At 38.9% G+C, this 17,512-nt stretch overlaps 1 protein-coding gene across 2 annotated transcripts; it reads left to right on the top strand.

Annotated features, from left to right (window-relative positions):
* The first annotated feature begins 310 nt into the window (after positions 1-310).
* On the top strand, positions 311-17,397 carry cers6 (ceramide synthase 6). Of its 2 annotated transcripts, none has more exons than XM_056390225.1 (11): positions 311-958; positions 1,999-2,104; positions 2,216-2,346; positions 8,179-8,236; positions 10,054-10,104; positions 10,235-10,327; positions 12,815-12,943; positions 13,207-13,313; positions 14,787-14,943; positions 15,116-15,139; positions 16,376-17,397. In XM_056390225.1, the coding sequence occupies exons 2-11, from the start codon at positions 2,021-2,023 to the stop codon at positions 16,532-16,534; spliced, it is 993 nt and encodes a 330-aa protein (XP_056246200.1). In that variant the 5' UTR covers positions 311-958; positions 1,999-2,020; the 3' UTR covers positions 16,535-17,397. The 2 variants fall into 2 exon arrangements, with proteins under 2 accessions (XP_056246200.1, XP_056246199.1); XM_056390224.1 differs by having other exon boundaries at positions 312-1,133.
* Positions 17,398-17,512: the final 115 nt, after the last annotated feature.

Here is a 17,512-nt window from a genome sequence, read left to right as displayed (position 1 = left end):
CAAATTGTTTTAAAGGTGTTTTGCTTTAACTTAAATGTCAATTTGTGGTTCTGTTTAATTGCATCGCCTTATAATAAGAGGTGTTTCTAATATTTCAGTGATATAAATGCATTGGACAAAATATTACAAACAATTTGCAGAGTAATGCAATGCTATTCAGAAGCACCATCCAAACTCTGTGTAATGTATAGGGTCTCCCTGCCTATTTACATAAAGGCTATAGAGACGGACGCTTTGTGTTCCTTTAACTTAAAAAACAAACAAACAAACAAAAAAAGAAAATAGGTCACATCACATGGGGCAGTGACCACTTTTAATTCATGAAGTGTTACAAGGTCAGATTCACATCTACTGAGTACTACATCAAACCTGTCAGTAGGTGGCACAGTTTACCAAGCATAGCGTAGTCATGAAGCCCATTCCTACATTGTTGCTTTATTATTTGCGCTTACATTTCCCTGTTTTACTAATATTGAGTAACGATCAGTTCGAGTTGGGCTGTAATAAATCCTTAAAGTAGACACATCAGATCTTGAGCAATTTATTGTCTTATTCCTGCCGTAATACGTCAGCAGCAGTCGTATAAAAACAAACGCTTTAAATAAAACATCTTCTTCCACGGTCAGTTCACAAGGGAACCTACTTCCACTGTCAGGTTGAGTGTTACTCTAAAGGGGCTGACGCAAAAAGTGGTTTACCTTGATTACACCGTGGTGTAGCCGGCATAGCGTACACCGACTGTACTGCATGACATTTCAACGCACCAATCAGTTGCGGAGGAGCTGATTGAGTCTACTTCCCTACAGTGGAATAGCTGAGGGGAAGCGGACGGACGGCGATCTCACACGGATATCTCATCATCAGCCGAGTCCGCGCGGTCAGATCGCCTGTGAGAGACCTCCGAGATACAGCGGGCCATCGATTTCTCTTTCGACCCGGTCACAGTGTCTGCTGCAGGGTGAGATGGCCGGTATTTTGGCGTGGTTTTGGAACGAGAGGTTCTGGCTCCCCCATAATGTAACCTGGGCTGACTTAAAAAACACAGATGAGGCTACGTTCCCGCAAGCCGAGGACCTCTATCTGGCGTGTCCTTTAGCATTCTGCATCTTTATGATACGACTGGTTTTCGAAAGGTGGGTCTAAAGCACATGCCATTAATCCAGGTGGCCGCGAAACGGTTTGTTGTTATGTCGATGAAATGTTCCGGGTGGATGATGCAGCACAGCTCTCTGTCCATGTTCGTCAGTCTGTTACCTAAACAATGGCATCTTATCCGGTTAGCCCACAAATCACCAGGGTTGATCATCCTTCTTTCGGCAGGCCCGCAGCATTACGAGCTGTCTGTATTTGATGCATCTGACAGTGTACACACAGTGCAGCCAAGTTACCCTACCTGCCCAAACCCAGCTACTGCCCTCTCAGCCCAAACCCAGATTTCAGTAAAGCACGAGGCTGAGAACAGGCTGATTTTTTTTTTTTTTTCTCTTAACTGCCCTAGTTGTGATGGGTGCATGTTGCATCACAATATCTCTGAATATTATTGTACAATCAGCAATATACAGTAAGGCACAGAGTCATGATAGTCACAGCTATGCTCCTCATGCATATGTGGGTCAGGAGTCTCTTTAGGGCATTTAGTGACTGAGGCCTTAAATTTCTCCATTAAACCCTTCAGAATTTATCCCTGAAAATGCAGCATGTTAAAAAAAGTGAATATCATATTGACCCATAGGTGTTGAGTCCATGTGGTGCTGTATATATCATGAATGTATTCATATCTTATTATATACCCATTTGATAACTCAGATGCGCAGATGCACGTGTCTAGGTAACTGTTACTCACCACCGGCAAAGAGTTTATGGCTATGCATGTGGCTCCAGATGAATGCCTCGTGTCCCCATCCCTAAATGTGACTAATGCACCTATAATTCATCTCAATGACACTGTCTCTGTGTTGATGTTGATCACAGAATGGTGTCCCGATCTTTTACCTGCAGGTTTATTGCAAGACCATGTGCGATGGGCCTGAAGATCCAAGCCAACGGGCCACAAAAAGCACAACCCAACGCCATCCTCGAGAAGGTTTTCACTGCTATAACCAAGGTGGTGCATGTGTTCCTCCTCGTTCTTGTTTATGTCTTGTCATGCCTTTGTAATTTGTACTACAATGAAAGCTACATCTAACACACTGAGTGCTTATTTTTGTCTTTCCAGCACCCAGATGAGAAGAGGCTTGAAGGCCTGTCCAAGCAGCTCGACTGGGATGTGCGGACCATCCAGCGCTGGTTCAGACAACGGCGCAACCAGGAGAAGCCCAGCACTCTCGCTCGATTCTGTGAAAGCATGTAAGGCAAATAACATTTAACACCACAACATATACCTAACTTACAGACTTTCCTGACCGCTGTAAGCAATCCATCACAGTGAACATCATGTCTGCTTTGTAGCTGTCATGTGTAATGTGAATTTATTGTTGGCTGGTTAATGCCATTCTAAGTGAAGGCTGATTTAAATAGGATGCACTGCATTACCACTCATCAATAGCAGAACCATGACAGTAGGAAAAGCAGGCATGATGTTCGCAGTGATAAATAACTTTATCCCAGCGAGTTTCATGTTTCTGCAAGTACATTTTCATACTGGTTATGGAAATGAAAGGAAACACTATGGCTGTTTAGAAGCACACATTCTCAAACATGTTTTACTTAAATAAATGGTGGCAGTCGTTTAAAGGTGATTCTTAGAGCTATAATTCACAGCTCGTTTTATTATTGATTACTACAGGGATTATTCTCTATTAATTATTAATCATTTAGTCTAAAAAATGTCCAAAAGAATAGTTAAATATATGAAAGAAGACATCTTCATATGACTTGTTTCATCAGACCAATAGTCTAAAACTCCCAAATATTCCTTTTAAAATGATACAAAACAGTCCTCACTTTTGGAAACTGGAAAGTTTGGCATTTTTGTTTGAAAAATGACAGAAACAATTTATCAGAAAAGTTAAATAGATTACTTTTTTGGCTATTCAATTAATCAACCAATTGTTTCAGCTGTAATTATTTTTTAGTAAATAAAACAAACAGAAACAGAAATGTTTCTATAGTCCAAAACCTGCCATTCAGTAGCTACTTCAGTTCTGGTTGGTTTCTGTCTGGTACAATGCTTATGAAGATTGCAACATGAATGCTTGTGCGTCCGTGGGATAATAGTTAAATGTGTCCCAGTACGAACCAACAAACCCACTCAGGCTGTAATAGAGAACTGGCTAATCTGCAGCAGAGGGTTTGCCATCAGGGAGATTGTAGTTACTTAGCAGTGTGATGTTAAAGGCCAATGAGCGAGTGTGGCTGTCAGAGCAGAGTCATGTCTGACACCAGTAGAGCCAATCTGGCAGTTTGAAACACAGGGAGCCTCACATCTTCTGATCTGCCCGAGGCTGCTGTTCACTCAGGAGGACAGTGTTGGCTGATTAGACCACTGGACTCCTATTACAACCTTCAAGAGCAATCCGAAAACGCAAACCTGTTTCCTTACACGCAAGAAGAAAGCGGATTTGTGCTCCTCTGGAACACGCATGAGCTTTTGAAAACATGCTTTGCTGGCATTAGTTCTCTTTAAGCAACGATTGCGCCAAAGCTGTTATCTGCATACAGCATAATTGACTGCAGACGACATCGTGCTTTGCAATAGTTTGGCTAGGTTGTCTGTTTCAGTTGCTTACGATGTAATTCTCTAAACGGGGTTGGCTTCAGTCCTTTAGCAGCGATTGTGCTCTAATTAGACCCTCATGCACAGCTGTTGCAGACTGATAGCATTCTTTGTCTCTCAGTTGTCAGGATGGCTGATCTGTTGTCTGTTCTTTTCATTATGCAGACAGTATGTAACAGACACATTTGCTCAGGGAATAATGAAGACTCTGCATGGAGTTTGTTTACTAGGTATTGTTATTGCCTCTCTTTTTCCCCAGATATACAGCAACAAAAAAAAAAAAAAAGCCATTCCAACAAGTTCAAGCATGGATTATTTTTTTTTTAACAAGTAACCTACAGTAACCCCTGTTTCTCACAACAGAAACTGAAATCTTTCCAAAAATTTCTTAAAACAGATGTTGTCATAGCAAAGAAACAGTTCAAGAAACAAACAAAAAATGACCTGAACACTGAAGTGGTATTATTTCACCACAGTGACAGAGGCTACTTGTGTTTGGAAATATTAATTATATTTTGAAAGAGACTAAATGACAGATTAAGACGACCACACCAATTTTTGCAGTGTAGTTTTACCTGCGAACCCCTCCTCTCTTCAGTGTTCCTTGGTTAGGACAGGCTGAGGCAGGATCACGCTTTGATGTCCTCAATGGCCCCAGTTGTCTGATCTCATCTTCCTCTGTCCTTTCTCTTCTCTGCTTTCACTGAGAGCAAAGAAATGATCGAAAGCAAAATAATGCAATTCACTGCTTCTTGAGACACTGAGATTGGCTTTTTCTGTGATCACTAAATAGTTTGTATTTTTATCCTGTAAGATTTGGCCTTTGATGTATGCTAAAAAGGTTTTGAAAGGATTTTGTATGGTATGTTTTTTCGGGCATAGACATATAAATACAAGCATTTACAATGGATCTTTTAAGGAATAGTTTTACATTTTGGGAGAGATGCTTATCCCCTTTCTTGCTGAGATTTAGATGAGGAGATTGATACCACTCTTGTATGTGTACTATGAATATGAAGCTACTGCCAGCAGCTGGTTACTTTAGCTTAGTACAAAGTCTGGAAACAGGCGGAAACAGCTGGCCTGGCTCTATCCAAAGGTAACAGAATACATCTAACAGCTCACTAATTAACACATGATATCTTACTTGTTTGAACCAAACAAAAAATGAAGTATAAAAGCAGCGGGTTATTTGCTGCAGTCTCTCTTGGCTGGGCACAGTGACTTGCCTGATGTCACTGTGATAAGTCTACAAAAAGTAACTATGCATGAGCAAGAAATAACGATAATAGAGATATACTGAGATGTGTTGTGTTAAATATCAGAATATTTTCCAGAATGTTAAACTATTCCTTTAAGTTTTTCTTTGTTGTTTTTGAGGTGTGCGGTCATTGCAAAATTTCACATTCATAACTACAAATGAACACCTGCATTTCCTTGACAACGAATGCCCTAAAACTATGCTCTCTTAATTCATTCATTTTCTTTACTTCAGTCAGATATAAAAAAAAAAAACCAAAGCCTGCAGTAAATTCTTAAGATGAACCTCTACAGAAACTTACTATTAATAGCAGCTAAGATTGGCAATATCCTCATTACTGCTCCTTCTCCAACCAAAATATAAGTGTGTGATTTTCATACCTTTCAACCAACACACCTCCCTAGGAGCAGCTAGTAGACACCAAGCTGACAACTAATAAGCATGTTTGTGCTCGGCACATGCTTATACTCATGCTGAGTGATGAGCCACATACACGTGTTCTTGAGAGACGACGGCCACACCCCTGTTTTTTCCTTAAAATTAGTCGCAGTCTTCTGGCTTGCACCACATTAAAAATAACTAGCTATTAACAAGCTTTTTCATGTGGGCAATTGGAAATCATGCCTAGTAATCAGACCAAATTAGACAAATATACAAAGGTGAAAAGGATAGCTATTACTGCCTGAAGCTTAATAGAGGTGGCACTGCTAATTTAACAGCAAAGATGGAATATATATCAAGGCTTTCTCACAACTGAATTTTGATTAAAGCTAGCTCATGACTGATTGTGATGTTGAACCATCTGGAAGCAAACAGTTGCATTCAGCTGGTGCTTAGACTACCCACCTGGAGAAGTGACAACGTTGAATCAAATAAGCCAGCAGGACCTGCTTTTTATCATTTCATTCCAAAGCTAGGTGCCACACTCAGACTAAAGCCAACCCCATTACTTAGTTTTTGATCAAATCAAAGCTAGTACAATTATTTCCTCCCTCAGGCAACGGCCTGTCTGAACAGGTACATTTGGTTTAATGGGAATCAGTGGATCTGTCTCAGTTTAAAACTCACAGTTTTGTCAGATATCATGAATGATTCATTAATCTATAATCAAGCTATTGTGAAAGGATGGTGGTTCCTTGTGTATCCTGACTCATTACTTAAGCTTACTGGTATTATATCATATAAATCAAAATTTGTTACTGGTTTGTCAACCTGCGACAGTTACTAACCAGAACCAATTAATTACAAGTGTAATCGACTAATTGCTGCTACATCATGAGCAGGAAATAAACCCTTGACCCTTAGATAATTGAATGAAAAACATTTCCATTTCTCTAGAACCAGTCTTTATCAACATTGTATCTGGAAAACATAACTCATAATTACCAAAAAAAACCCCATCTGTGCCTGACTTCAGAAGAAAATCTATTCACAGGAAGCCGTGTGAGTCATTGTGATTGTACATATATAGCAACGATTCAGCAGCACTTGAAAAAGACTCTTGCGTGCTTGATGAACCAGTTGCCATGCAACAGTTTTTACTGCGTGCCAGGTAGACTTGTCCAGTTAATTTGGCTTTACAATACTGTTGATGAAGCACAAAAGGCAGTTAATGACAGCCTCCACAGGCCACATGTTAACATGTTAATAATTTCTCCACTAAGAGTTACAACTGAATATCTTCAACAAAAATCCACTTGAAAGATGTGCCTGAACTGAGAAGCTGAAACGGATTTACCCTGCTCTCGTTTAAAGTGTTCATGTCAGGTTGTGTTTGGAGGCTGTGGCTGTCAAAATGTGTTTGATTTGAGGTCAGCTGGAAAAAACCACACAGTACAACCTGCAGAACCTCATCTCACATGACAAGCTATACAGCTTCTGTCACAACCACGGGAGTGAATAGTGGCAGTTCTCTTCATATGTCAGGGGAATCTGGCTGTGTTTTGTTCCTCCTCTACATGTTTTACTTCATTAAACTATCACACTGTATTCAGATGTGTATCTTACATCTATATATCTTAGAACATAGGCCCCACTGGGAAAAAACATTTAATCTAACTGGTGAAAAATTTTTCAAAAGCTGTGACAACTCAAGAACGCACAACAGGGGGTCTCTCACTCAAGCCTTGCAGTCAAAGTTGCTTTTGTTCTCTGCATAAAGATATTTGTTCTTGTCTGATGCAACTTCCAGAGTTATGCAGAAAGGGACTTGCTAGTTAGCCAGTCTTAAATCTTTCCTCCCAGTTGCTGACTGTTATAAGTTGGGTATATATTCACATCTCCCTGCTCAGCAAAGCTTTGATCACTGAAATGTCAGCTGAAGCAGTTTCTTCTTTGCCTGTAAGCTCAGACCTCATGATCACTTTCCCTACTATTGTGTAGTCGTGGTTACTGTAAATGATGTGCAGGGTTATATAAAGCACAGAGCAGGCTGGGCCGGGACTGGACACTGTGAGTGTCTCGTCTTTCCCTCCGGACCTCACCAATGTGAATTCAGTGATGTCCCATTTTCAGTGAGTCACCCTAGACTGCAGATGTGGAGAAGTAAGAGGACCTCACACCACTTAGTGTGCTGCAGTGTTCTGCAAATGAAAACCAAATAATATAAGTAGTATACAGCACAAGTTGCGTGAACTAACACATCCCCTGGTAATGTTTACAGTTTGGAATGTATGTCTATTGTTGGATTAGAGGATGTGATGCAGCTCCATTATTCTCAAGTAATTGGCCTGAGTGGATTAAAACACTTTTCTTCTCTCTCTAATCTTCTAATTCTGTTGTGACTTCAAAATTACTGCATAAAGCTTTAGTTGGATTCTAGAAAAAAAATGTGAAAACAAAGTAGAAAAGAAAAAGCCAAACAAAAGGAGCAAATGTAAATTGCAAACACACTGCTTATCTGAGGGATAATGTCTGTCACACTTGCAGTTTGGAGTATTCCCTAAGCCCCTAACCATTTGGGAGCAGATATGCCCCCAGCTTTTTCAAGGCTATAAGATGCCATAAAACGTTTTGCAAAGATTGCAAAATTAATGGTAGGTTTGTTGAGGCTTAATAAATATGTGTGTTCAGCAAAGTTAAGCCAGCTCTGGACTTTTTGTAGCCTTCAACTTAGATCAACCCAGGGTGAAGAACTGTCATTCTTCAGCATTCACTCTTGCTGTTGCTGTATATCCATTATGTTTTTCTTTATTTCTTTCAGGTGGAGGTTCACGTTCTATCTATACATATTTACCTACGGAGTGCGTTTCCTTAAAAAGGTAAGTTTTACCAAGACAATTGAGCACCAACCTCCTGTTATGACTGCTAAAGTTAGTATGAGTCATTGAGGTTTGGGTCTATTTTCTACACAACATACAGTGTGGACGTCCATGGCCAGCATGAAAATCCTGTGGTTTATGAATAGCATGATGCCTAGTCATGGGACTGGGAGGTACAATGGAAGCTATGGTGTAAGGGACTAAGTTTACAAAGTAAATTTGCATTAGAGCCTAGGACAAAAGGTGTTTGTTAATAATGGATCTTTTTAGGATCTTACAGTGTAAAAGGAAGCTGCTGGCAAATAAAACACTCCTTATGCTAAAAATGCAATCCATTAATCAGGCAATACATTTTTTCACCAATTTGTAACACTCAGTGATGACTTTCTTTTGATCATGAATGTCAGTTGCTAGAAGTCAATATTCATGTATATTTATATTTCAACAGTTACTTGAAATGCAAAACAGCTGAAATGACTATAGTTGGCTGTTGACAGCTATCTAAACTTAACATACATCACAAATAGTGTTATTGTTCAGTGGATGAGATGACAATGTTATTGTTGTATGGATAATGTCGAAGTGGTTCTTCTTATGCCTCTCCATGCTGTTGTATTGTGACTACTGCCCGAGTGACTCAAAGATATGTAAGACTGGCTTTGAAAAAATATCTGAGATAATGTTATGATTTAGTGGGATCTTTAAAACAGTTTCACAGTCTAGCTAATGCTCACTTGGTTTGTGAAAACTGATAATGTTACCGTGTGTTTCCATACCATGAGAAGTTCAGGGGATCCCGCCAAGTAAAATCCACTCTCCCAGCAGCTGTTGAGGTTACTGAGGAGTGACCAGCAACCTTGTGAGAGTTCAGAAATGATGGTCATTTTGTCAAATGAGCCAGTTAAATATTACTGAAATATGTGGCTGGGATGAATTAGTATATTTCATACATATATTCATGAAAATACATAATTTAGTATAATCACTAGAGCGATAGTTGAGACAGCAGAAAGGGGAAAATCTCTCAAAGAAACAAGTTGCATGACATAGCACTTTGTGAAAATAGTTCATTCCTTGGCAGTCCCTGCTGCAGGCTTCAGTCGCTGTAGGGTTTATTAATAGACCAGGTCTGGAGATGTAAACTCAGCGATGGGTCACTGTTTGCTTATAACACATTCTTTAGTATCACAGTTACCATTTCTCTATTCGTCCTGATATCATGTCTTTACACAGGACTTCATATAGGGCTAAACTCCTCTGGTTCCTTGGTAATCTGGCTTCCTTTTACATCAAAGTATGCACTGTAAAAGTAAATCTGTTATACATTCACTATTTAATAAACCACATTGATTTGATTTGGAATCCATCAAGGGAATTATAAAATTTTCAGTGGTTACATTGATATCTACGTGTTAGATGTTAAATAACAAGGAAATATTGAACTCCAGCTGTACATGTGGGAACAACATAGCACTGCATTGATGTTGTAGTTAATGGACCCTGCTTTTCTATGTTTTATTGAAAGGCTTTAACACAACTGTGTGTCAAATGCCCTTTTTGGTTTGTTTTGGCTAATTGATAACATTGTTTTACTGTTATGAAATACAACATATGAGCTTTTGTCATGTATGGAACATGCCATTGTGGTCCCTGGAGTTTTTGCATTAATTACAACACTGTCTTAACTTTAGTAATTCTATCACAGTTTTATGATATTTTATATTTCAAATATGAAATAATCTAAGATGATATAGTTTTATTTGTTTCGTATAGGTTAAAATGTATTGATTTTAAGTGACTGTTTTTATTTCCTGCAGACTCCATGGTTATGGAACACTAAAGAGTGCTGGTACAACTACCCCTACCAGGTAAAGGTCTTTTGACAAAGCAGTTTTCACCCATCCTCAGTAATCATGATACAGCAAGATGACTGGCATTACCAACACTCCCACTTCCAAAATATTTGTTTTAACCCTGTTGCTTTGTGTGTTTATGCAGCCACTGACTGTGGACATCCATTATTACTATATACTGGAGCTGTCTTTCTACCTCTCCTTACTCTTTTCCCAATTCACAGACATCAGGAGGAAGGTAAGAATGACTGCAAGTCACACCAAAGCATCTCTAATAACATGGATCATTGAATGTTTGGTGAAAAATCTACTGCTAGAAGTGACACTTTTAGTCACTTTTTGTGTCTTAACCAGACAATTCTGTTCTGTTTCTGCCATTGTAAGTAGCATTATAACAAGGCATCATTATCCCTGTCTGACTGTCTCTTCTCTAACTGTCACCATGACTCCGTAATGTTTTTGCATGTGAACATTTGCTTTCTGCCTCAGTGTATTCTCACTGGTGTGTGAAATAACAAAACATTGCGAGGGTAAGAAGGATTAGCAGTTTTTTGAACATTCAGAAATTGGATTCACTGTCAAACTTCATAAAAACTTTTCTCAAACTTTTTGCCATTGGCTGGCTTTGAGCTTGTTTTGGTTAATTAAAAGTTTTTGTGTAATCCACTCAGCAAATTTCCATACTATTGTGAAGATGGTGCCATTCAATACGCAGGTATTATCTAAATGATTTTAAAGAGCCATTTCACTACACGAACAGATTTAAAGTTAAGCCTGGAAGAAGGAATATAGAGGGCCTAGTTTTATTGCCCAGTCATAATTAAAATGAAAAAAAATAGATGTATGTATATATGTAATTGTTATATCTTTTTTCATGTATTTAATGTTGCATACTGCATATGTATTACAAGGTTTGATAGGTCCATCTTGGTCTGTGTTTGTAAGAACTGAGATTCATTTTCAGTTTGTACAAACATTCTTAATGGGCAGCAACTAACTTCAACTCACATTCTTTTTTTATATAGCTACATAAAAAAATGGCCACACGTTTGGTTCATTAAAGTATCAATTTGCATGCCTTTCAGCCATGATCTTACTCCTGTCTCCAGTCCATCCCCAGCTCTGCCCTCTCCACAACACACTCCACTCACTGCACTCACAGCAGCCCCCATGATGCCATGCTGTGTATGCCTTCACTCTGTCATCTTCTTTGTTGACTGTTGGCATGTTGTCTGTTTTTGTTTCTCCTTTCAGTTTTTTCATGCACAGTACTACACTGAGGAGGTCCTCTGCACCCCCTGCCAATTCCAGTATGTTCTCCCCTGCACACTCTTGCCTTGCTTTCATTCTGTATCTTGCACCATTGCTCTTCCTTCTCACCCTCCTTCTCATTCTTTCACTATGTTGGACTGGTTCTGGTTGCTTTGAGCTGAGACATTTCAGTAGCTAAAGATTTGCTAGAGGAATGCTTCCCCATGTCACCTGTCTGCATCCTTAGTCACCTGGAGCTCCATTCAAGCAAATCCCAAACCTAATGGCTCATACCAAGACAGGACCATATAATAACAGGAAGGGTCATATATTTTTACGAGATATTTACTGTAGCCACAATAGTGATTGTTTTTAGTTGGAACAGTGGTGGAATGTATTAACTAAGCACATTTTCTCAAGTGCTGTACTTAAATTTGTACTTTATTTGTAGTTCAATTTCATGCCACTTCATACTCTGCATACTTTCCACTACAGTTCAGGGGACGATATTATACCTTTTAACGCCATTGACATCTATAGTAGTTACTTCACAAATTAAGATTTTACGTGCAAACCATATTATGATATAAATACAATGTATTTTCATAGATTAAACTACCCAATAGTATATAAATGCATTAATATATCTCCACCATGACCACTTACAACAATAAAATACTGCTCATTCATTTTTGCATCAGCAATAACAATCGAAACATGCAGTGTAATATATAATAGTCACAGGGGGCATTTTTCTGTTTAGGGGTACTTTTGATACTTTCATTGCATTTTGTTGATAATACTCACCTAAGAAACATTTTGAATGCAGCACTTTTACTTGTAAAGCAGTATTTTTTAAATTAACTGATCTGCATGTTCCTCCACCACTGCTTTGAACAATATTTTGAGATAACTGTATTACAGTTTGACACAATGACAATCAGATGACACAGTGTTCATGAATGCTTGGACACTGAGGATGTACTTGGTATTTTTGTATAAGTGGTGATTAATCATGGCTTGTCATAACCTTTTTTTAATATCTTTTCAATAGTGTTGCCAATCACAGTGGCTCACCAAAATAGAGTTTTATTTTGAAAGGCATTGGTCTACACAATAATCACATGTGCAGCTACTTACTTGGGCAAAGCACATTTCAAGGACATGAAAACATAAACGTGGTGCTTCTTCTGCTCGTTTTGGAAACAGGCTCGACTGTGTTGCACAATGGTCCCACAAATTCAGCTGATATTAGTTAGCACTGGGGGCCTTGTCATATTGAAACTACAGAATTTTCATCAGTGTAAACACACAAGGCCACTGTGTGCGCACAGGGTAGTCAAGTCCCTTTTACTTTATCACATTTTTGTACTGTACTACTATGTCCTGCATGCAGTGACTCAAACAGCCATCAAGCAGTTTTCAAAGTGCTTTCTATGGTTGTGTGACATTTCCTTGGCAACTGTGTCCCTAGGATTTCCTGATCATGTTCCTGCACCACGTAGCAACAATCTCCCTCATCACCTTTTCCTACGTGAACAACATGGCACGAGTGGGAAGTCTGGTCATGTGTCTCCATGATGCAGCCGACGTGCTGATAGAGGTGAGGATGGGCGAGAGAATTAAATGCTATAGATGGACAGATGGGCACATAGAGGCAAAGCTGGCTGGCTGTGTGGGTGGAGTGTTTGGACTTTTACATCTTTATCTATATTTGAATACAACTCTTATATCATCAGCATTACGTCAGACTGTATTATACAGATATAGTTGCTGGAAACAAGAGCTTTTTAAGTCTTATACTGTCAGAAATAAATTCAAGTAGTGGTTTACATGATGAAATTAATTGTGCATTTTTTTTCCCAGGCTGCCAAGATGGCCAACTATGCCAAATGTCAGATTCTGTGCAACCTCCTGTTTGCAATGTTTGCAATTCTCTTCATAAGTTCCAGACTGGGAGTTTACCCTGTCTGGTAAGTGTTATTCTCTCCTCTCCTGTGTACCATCATTAGCATCCCTCTGATGGCTGGCTATAGTGAAGTAGTGTTAACCTGCCATTTGTATACGCTGCAGTGCACACAGACAGTCAGAGTTAAAATATCTGAGCAGTACATGTCTGAGTTGCTCTGCACAGTTTGGCAGGCCATTCCTGATCTCAGTGGGGTTTTTTTTTTTTTTTTTACTACTTTCTCTACAACGACTTGCAGTTCAGACACATCTCTGTGAATATTGTTGCTAAGAAATAGTTACTATGGATACAGCAGCTTTAACCTCTCAAAGAAAGCCATACAAATGAACCGCAGATCATTATGGTTATTGCTTTATCATTGAAAACAGTGTCTAGAGTTTCACCTAATTGTTAAAACATCAAAGGGCTTTAGGATCATTTTGCTTGTGTTGCTTTTTCAGTTTTAAATGTGCATTGCATTTATTCAACATTTGAAGTTGGAGCTACTCTATCAAATTTTCTGTACCAGAGAATAGAGGCAGGCTTAAATATTTTAAATCATTTATTTGGCTTTGTTTGGCCAGACATTTAAAAGTCTAATTACAGTAGCTGGTGAAAGCCAGTTACAATGAGCCATTCTGATGACCCTGAATTATTTGCAGAATTACCACTAATCAATTTTAGTCCTCGAAAGTGCGTGCAACAGTCATCTTGAAGTCATCAGCAGCAATGTTATCATACCTTTCATGAGTGAAGGGAGACATGATTTAGTTTCCAAATCAGGCAGACCTTGTTTGCTTTTCTTTGAGATACCATCTAAACTTGATCAGCACAAAAATGCTGTTTTGAGCATCTAGAGTTAGGGCAATTCTGAAGAAAGCATTTGAGACACACAGAGGCTTTTGCATTAGTTGATGCAGCAATTTAAGAGTTTTTAAAAAGATTTTAGTCGGTACCCCACTGTTTTCTGCCTTTGTTGCCACACTGTAATATGATGATCCAACACTACATTTTAGTCAGCCCCCACCACAGCAGTAGTAAAGTTGTCATTACTGTAAAGCTGTTGCCATGGCTTCAGTATCTGGAGTATGATTCACAGACAGCCATTTGCAAGAATTTGTCCCAGAGATAAATTTATCGCAGATACTTGAAATTTTGATCGTATGTCATGACGCCACAGCGCTGCGTCGCTTTTTCTACTCCATTAACCGTTTTTTATTGTAATGTTTCGATTTATTGCTTTATATATATTGAACTATAAACAAAACACTATTTCAAATACACATCTATTTGTGCTATAAACGCATCATTAAAGGTGCTCCATGAAAGACAAAGAGCTGGAGCAGAGCCCACCTCATTTCTTTTCCCTGGCTTCCGTTTGGTTTTTTTTTTCTACACAATAATTCCCCCACTCAAACTGAGTGCTTTTAATCCTTGTGTTTTTCTAATGAAAAATGTGGAGTTAATAATCTCTCTCCCCCCTCTGTGGCTATGGAAGGATTTTAAATACCACCTTGTTTGAGAGTTGGGAGATTGTAGGGCCCTACCCGTCCTGGTGGGTCTTCAACCTGCTTCTGATCCTGCTGCAGCTTCTTCACTCCTTCTGGTCCTACCTCATAGTGAAGACGGCGTGCCGAGCTATATCCAGAGGAAAGGTGAGTCATTACACACAGCTCCTCCTCTGAGTCTTTCTAAATAATTCTTCCATTTATACCTGTTCTTGCATTATGATGTTTCGCTGCTAATATATCCATTAATACTGTGTAGAGTGTTCAACAGCCACTGTCTTTCTCTTTGTGTTCTCTATGTTAACCTGCAACCTTCGAGGTGGGAAAATGGAATCCCTTACATGTGAGTAGCCTTAAAAGGGGTACAGCTTAATCAACATGGTGTACCTTATATTTAGTTTGAGGGCATGTCTATAGCAACTGTGTGTAATCATTTGTATTCATAATGATCCTGACTGTCAATCAGCTCTAACCTAATCAGTGCATGTGTAGTCACACTAGCATTATGGCTTCAGGGATGGTAATGTCAGTCAGTTGGACGCTCCACCACTTTGGTCTTGACTGAAATATCTCAAATATCGCAAATATCGGATGGATTGCCATGACATTAGGCACATACATACATACATTCATGTTCCCCTCAGGATGAAATTTAATAACTTTGGTGAGCTTCTGACTTTTTCTATAGCGCTATCATCAGGTCAAAATTTTGATTTGTTTAACACTTTGGTTTATGACTAAATATCTGTAAAACTGAACATTCCCATCAGCTTCAGCTGTACTTTATGCTCAGTGCACACGTTAGTGTGTTGACATTAGCATTTAGCTTAAATTACCGCTCTGCCTAAGTTCAGCCTCAAATACCTGCCAGCATGGCTGTAGACTCTTAGCCTTGTTTAAATCTTCCATCTCATCATCACCATTTGTTGCAGCTTTTCATTGGTATTCCTGCAATTATTTGTCAATTTATTCATAAATCCCAAATAGCTTATTATATCTGAATAAATTGAAACCTGGCATGTCAAATTACATAATGTCTAGTGTTAATAAGTCGATTATGTGATTGTCAGAAAATTGCCAACAAGTCTGATAAACAATTAGTCATTTATAGGGCCTAGAAATGCCAGACATTCTCTGGTAGCAGCCTCTCAAATGTGAGGAGTTGCTGCTGTTCTGTTTTATATCATTCTAAATTAACCATCTATGGGTTTTCACCTGCTAGTAGGATAAAACAAGCTTGAGAAATTGAAATGGGCATTTTCCATTATTTTCGGGCATTTTACAGACTAAACAATTAAGCTATCAACCTGATGAAATAATCAAGAGATTGATTAGACCGAAAATAATCAGCTGTCTAAAAAAATGTTTTGTTTAGATTTCTCCATATTTCAAGTTTGCAAATTGATTTTACGGCTTTTGCAGCTTGTTGCTTCATGTTGATTGGCATAGAACACTTCCTTGTTTGATATGTAAAAGCCCATTTGTGACACCACCATGCATGACTGCCACAGATAATGACACAGACAAGAATTTTAATGAGAGGAATCTAATCTCCGACCATCCCTTTTTATTGCTGCAGGTGTCAAAAGATGACCGCAGCGACATCGAGTCCAGCTCTGATGAGGATGACAGCCCCCCACCCCATCAGAAGCACCACAACAGCACCACCAACGGGACCAATAAAAATCACGGGACCAACGGCTACCTGACAGGAGCCCCATATCCCGACGAACACTGACTAAGCTGATATCACAACACTGGAGCCATGCTACAGACACCATCCATCAATCTGTGTGTGTGTGTGTGTGTGTGTGTGTTTGAGTGTATGGTGGAGACTTGAACAACATCGCCTGTCTGGTACTGGAAGTTCTTACAAGATTTAAGTGAATGCAGTTTTGTTATCAATTTGATTCTTTACTAATTTCCTCGCGCAATTTATTCTCTTTATATATGTATTTGCATCCAAATGCACACCGAGATATCAAAGCACTCCTATTGGTACAACCCACTCTGTTTAGCCAATGAAAGCATTCCACTTTATGGTGTAAGCATGCTACTTTAACATACAGTAGTCTGGCATACTGGGGGTGTGTTTTCCTTATGTTTGTGTCTTTCTATGTTATTTATTTTTTATAAATATGTTTGAGGATGGTAGTTGGACATGTATTCTACTTTGATGTCAGTGTTAAAGAGGAAATCATCTGGAACAACAACACAGCTGTTTTTGTTTTTTTTTAAACCACACATCACGACAACAAATATTAGCAAAGTGCTGAAGACCTGGGTTTACTTTTAATGCTACACCCCCAAAGATTTGCCAAAACGATGACTGAGTTTGTCTTCACTCACCAATGGATTGTAATGTGTGAAGTTTACTCACATTAAAAAAAAACAAACAAACATTCTCCACTCAAACTGTATATGAGATGTCAATAACAGTATTATGTGTGTGCATCAGATATGGCTAGATGCTGTATTCCCTATTGAAGCATTTTGTTAAGTATTCTGGTACATTTCTGGTAAGCATTTCATTAAAGGCCATTTGCTGTCTTACGAGGCAGACCTGAGTTGTTTTAATTATTCAATAAAAAAATACATGAAGACTGCAAATACGTGTGGATATGTTCAATCAGAAAATGTATTAATCAAATGGTGGCATCAATGGTGGATGCTAATTTTATAAAGACATTAATTTTGTAAACTAAAATTGCAGTGC

This window comes from Seriola aureovittata, chromosome 11 (assembly GCF_021018895.1).
Source record: "Seriola aureovittata isolate HTS-2021-v1 ecotype China chromosome 11, ASM2101889v1, whole genome shotgun sequence".
Classification (NCBI taxonomy): Eukaryota; Metazoa; Chordata; class Actinopteri; order Carangiformes; family Carangidae; genus Seriola; species Seriola aureovittata.
The sequence above is the reverse complement of the archived record's forward strand: the minus strand, read 5'-3'. Positions and strand labels throughout refer to the sequence as shown.

What these genes read in the sequence shown, in the direction of transcription:
- cers6 (XM_056390224.1), top strand. Translation starts at nt 964, where the DNA reads ATGGCCGGTATTTTGGCGTGGTTTTGGAACGAGAGGTTCTGGCTCCCC. An exon ending in GCTCGATTCTGTGAAAGCAT is followed by an intron (nt 2,347 to 8,178) that starts GTAAGGCAAATA and finishes TATTTCTTTCAG; the next exon opens with GTGGAGGTTCACGTTCTATC. An exon ending in GAAAATGGAATCCCTTACAT is followed by an intron (nt 15,140 to 16,375) that starts GTGAGTAGCCTT and finishes TTATTGCTGCAG; the next exon opens with GTGTCAAAAGATGACCGCAG.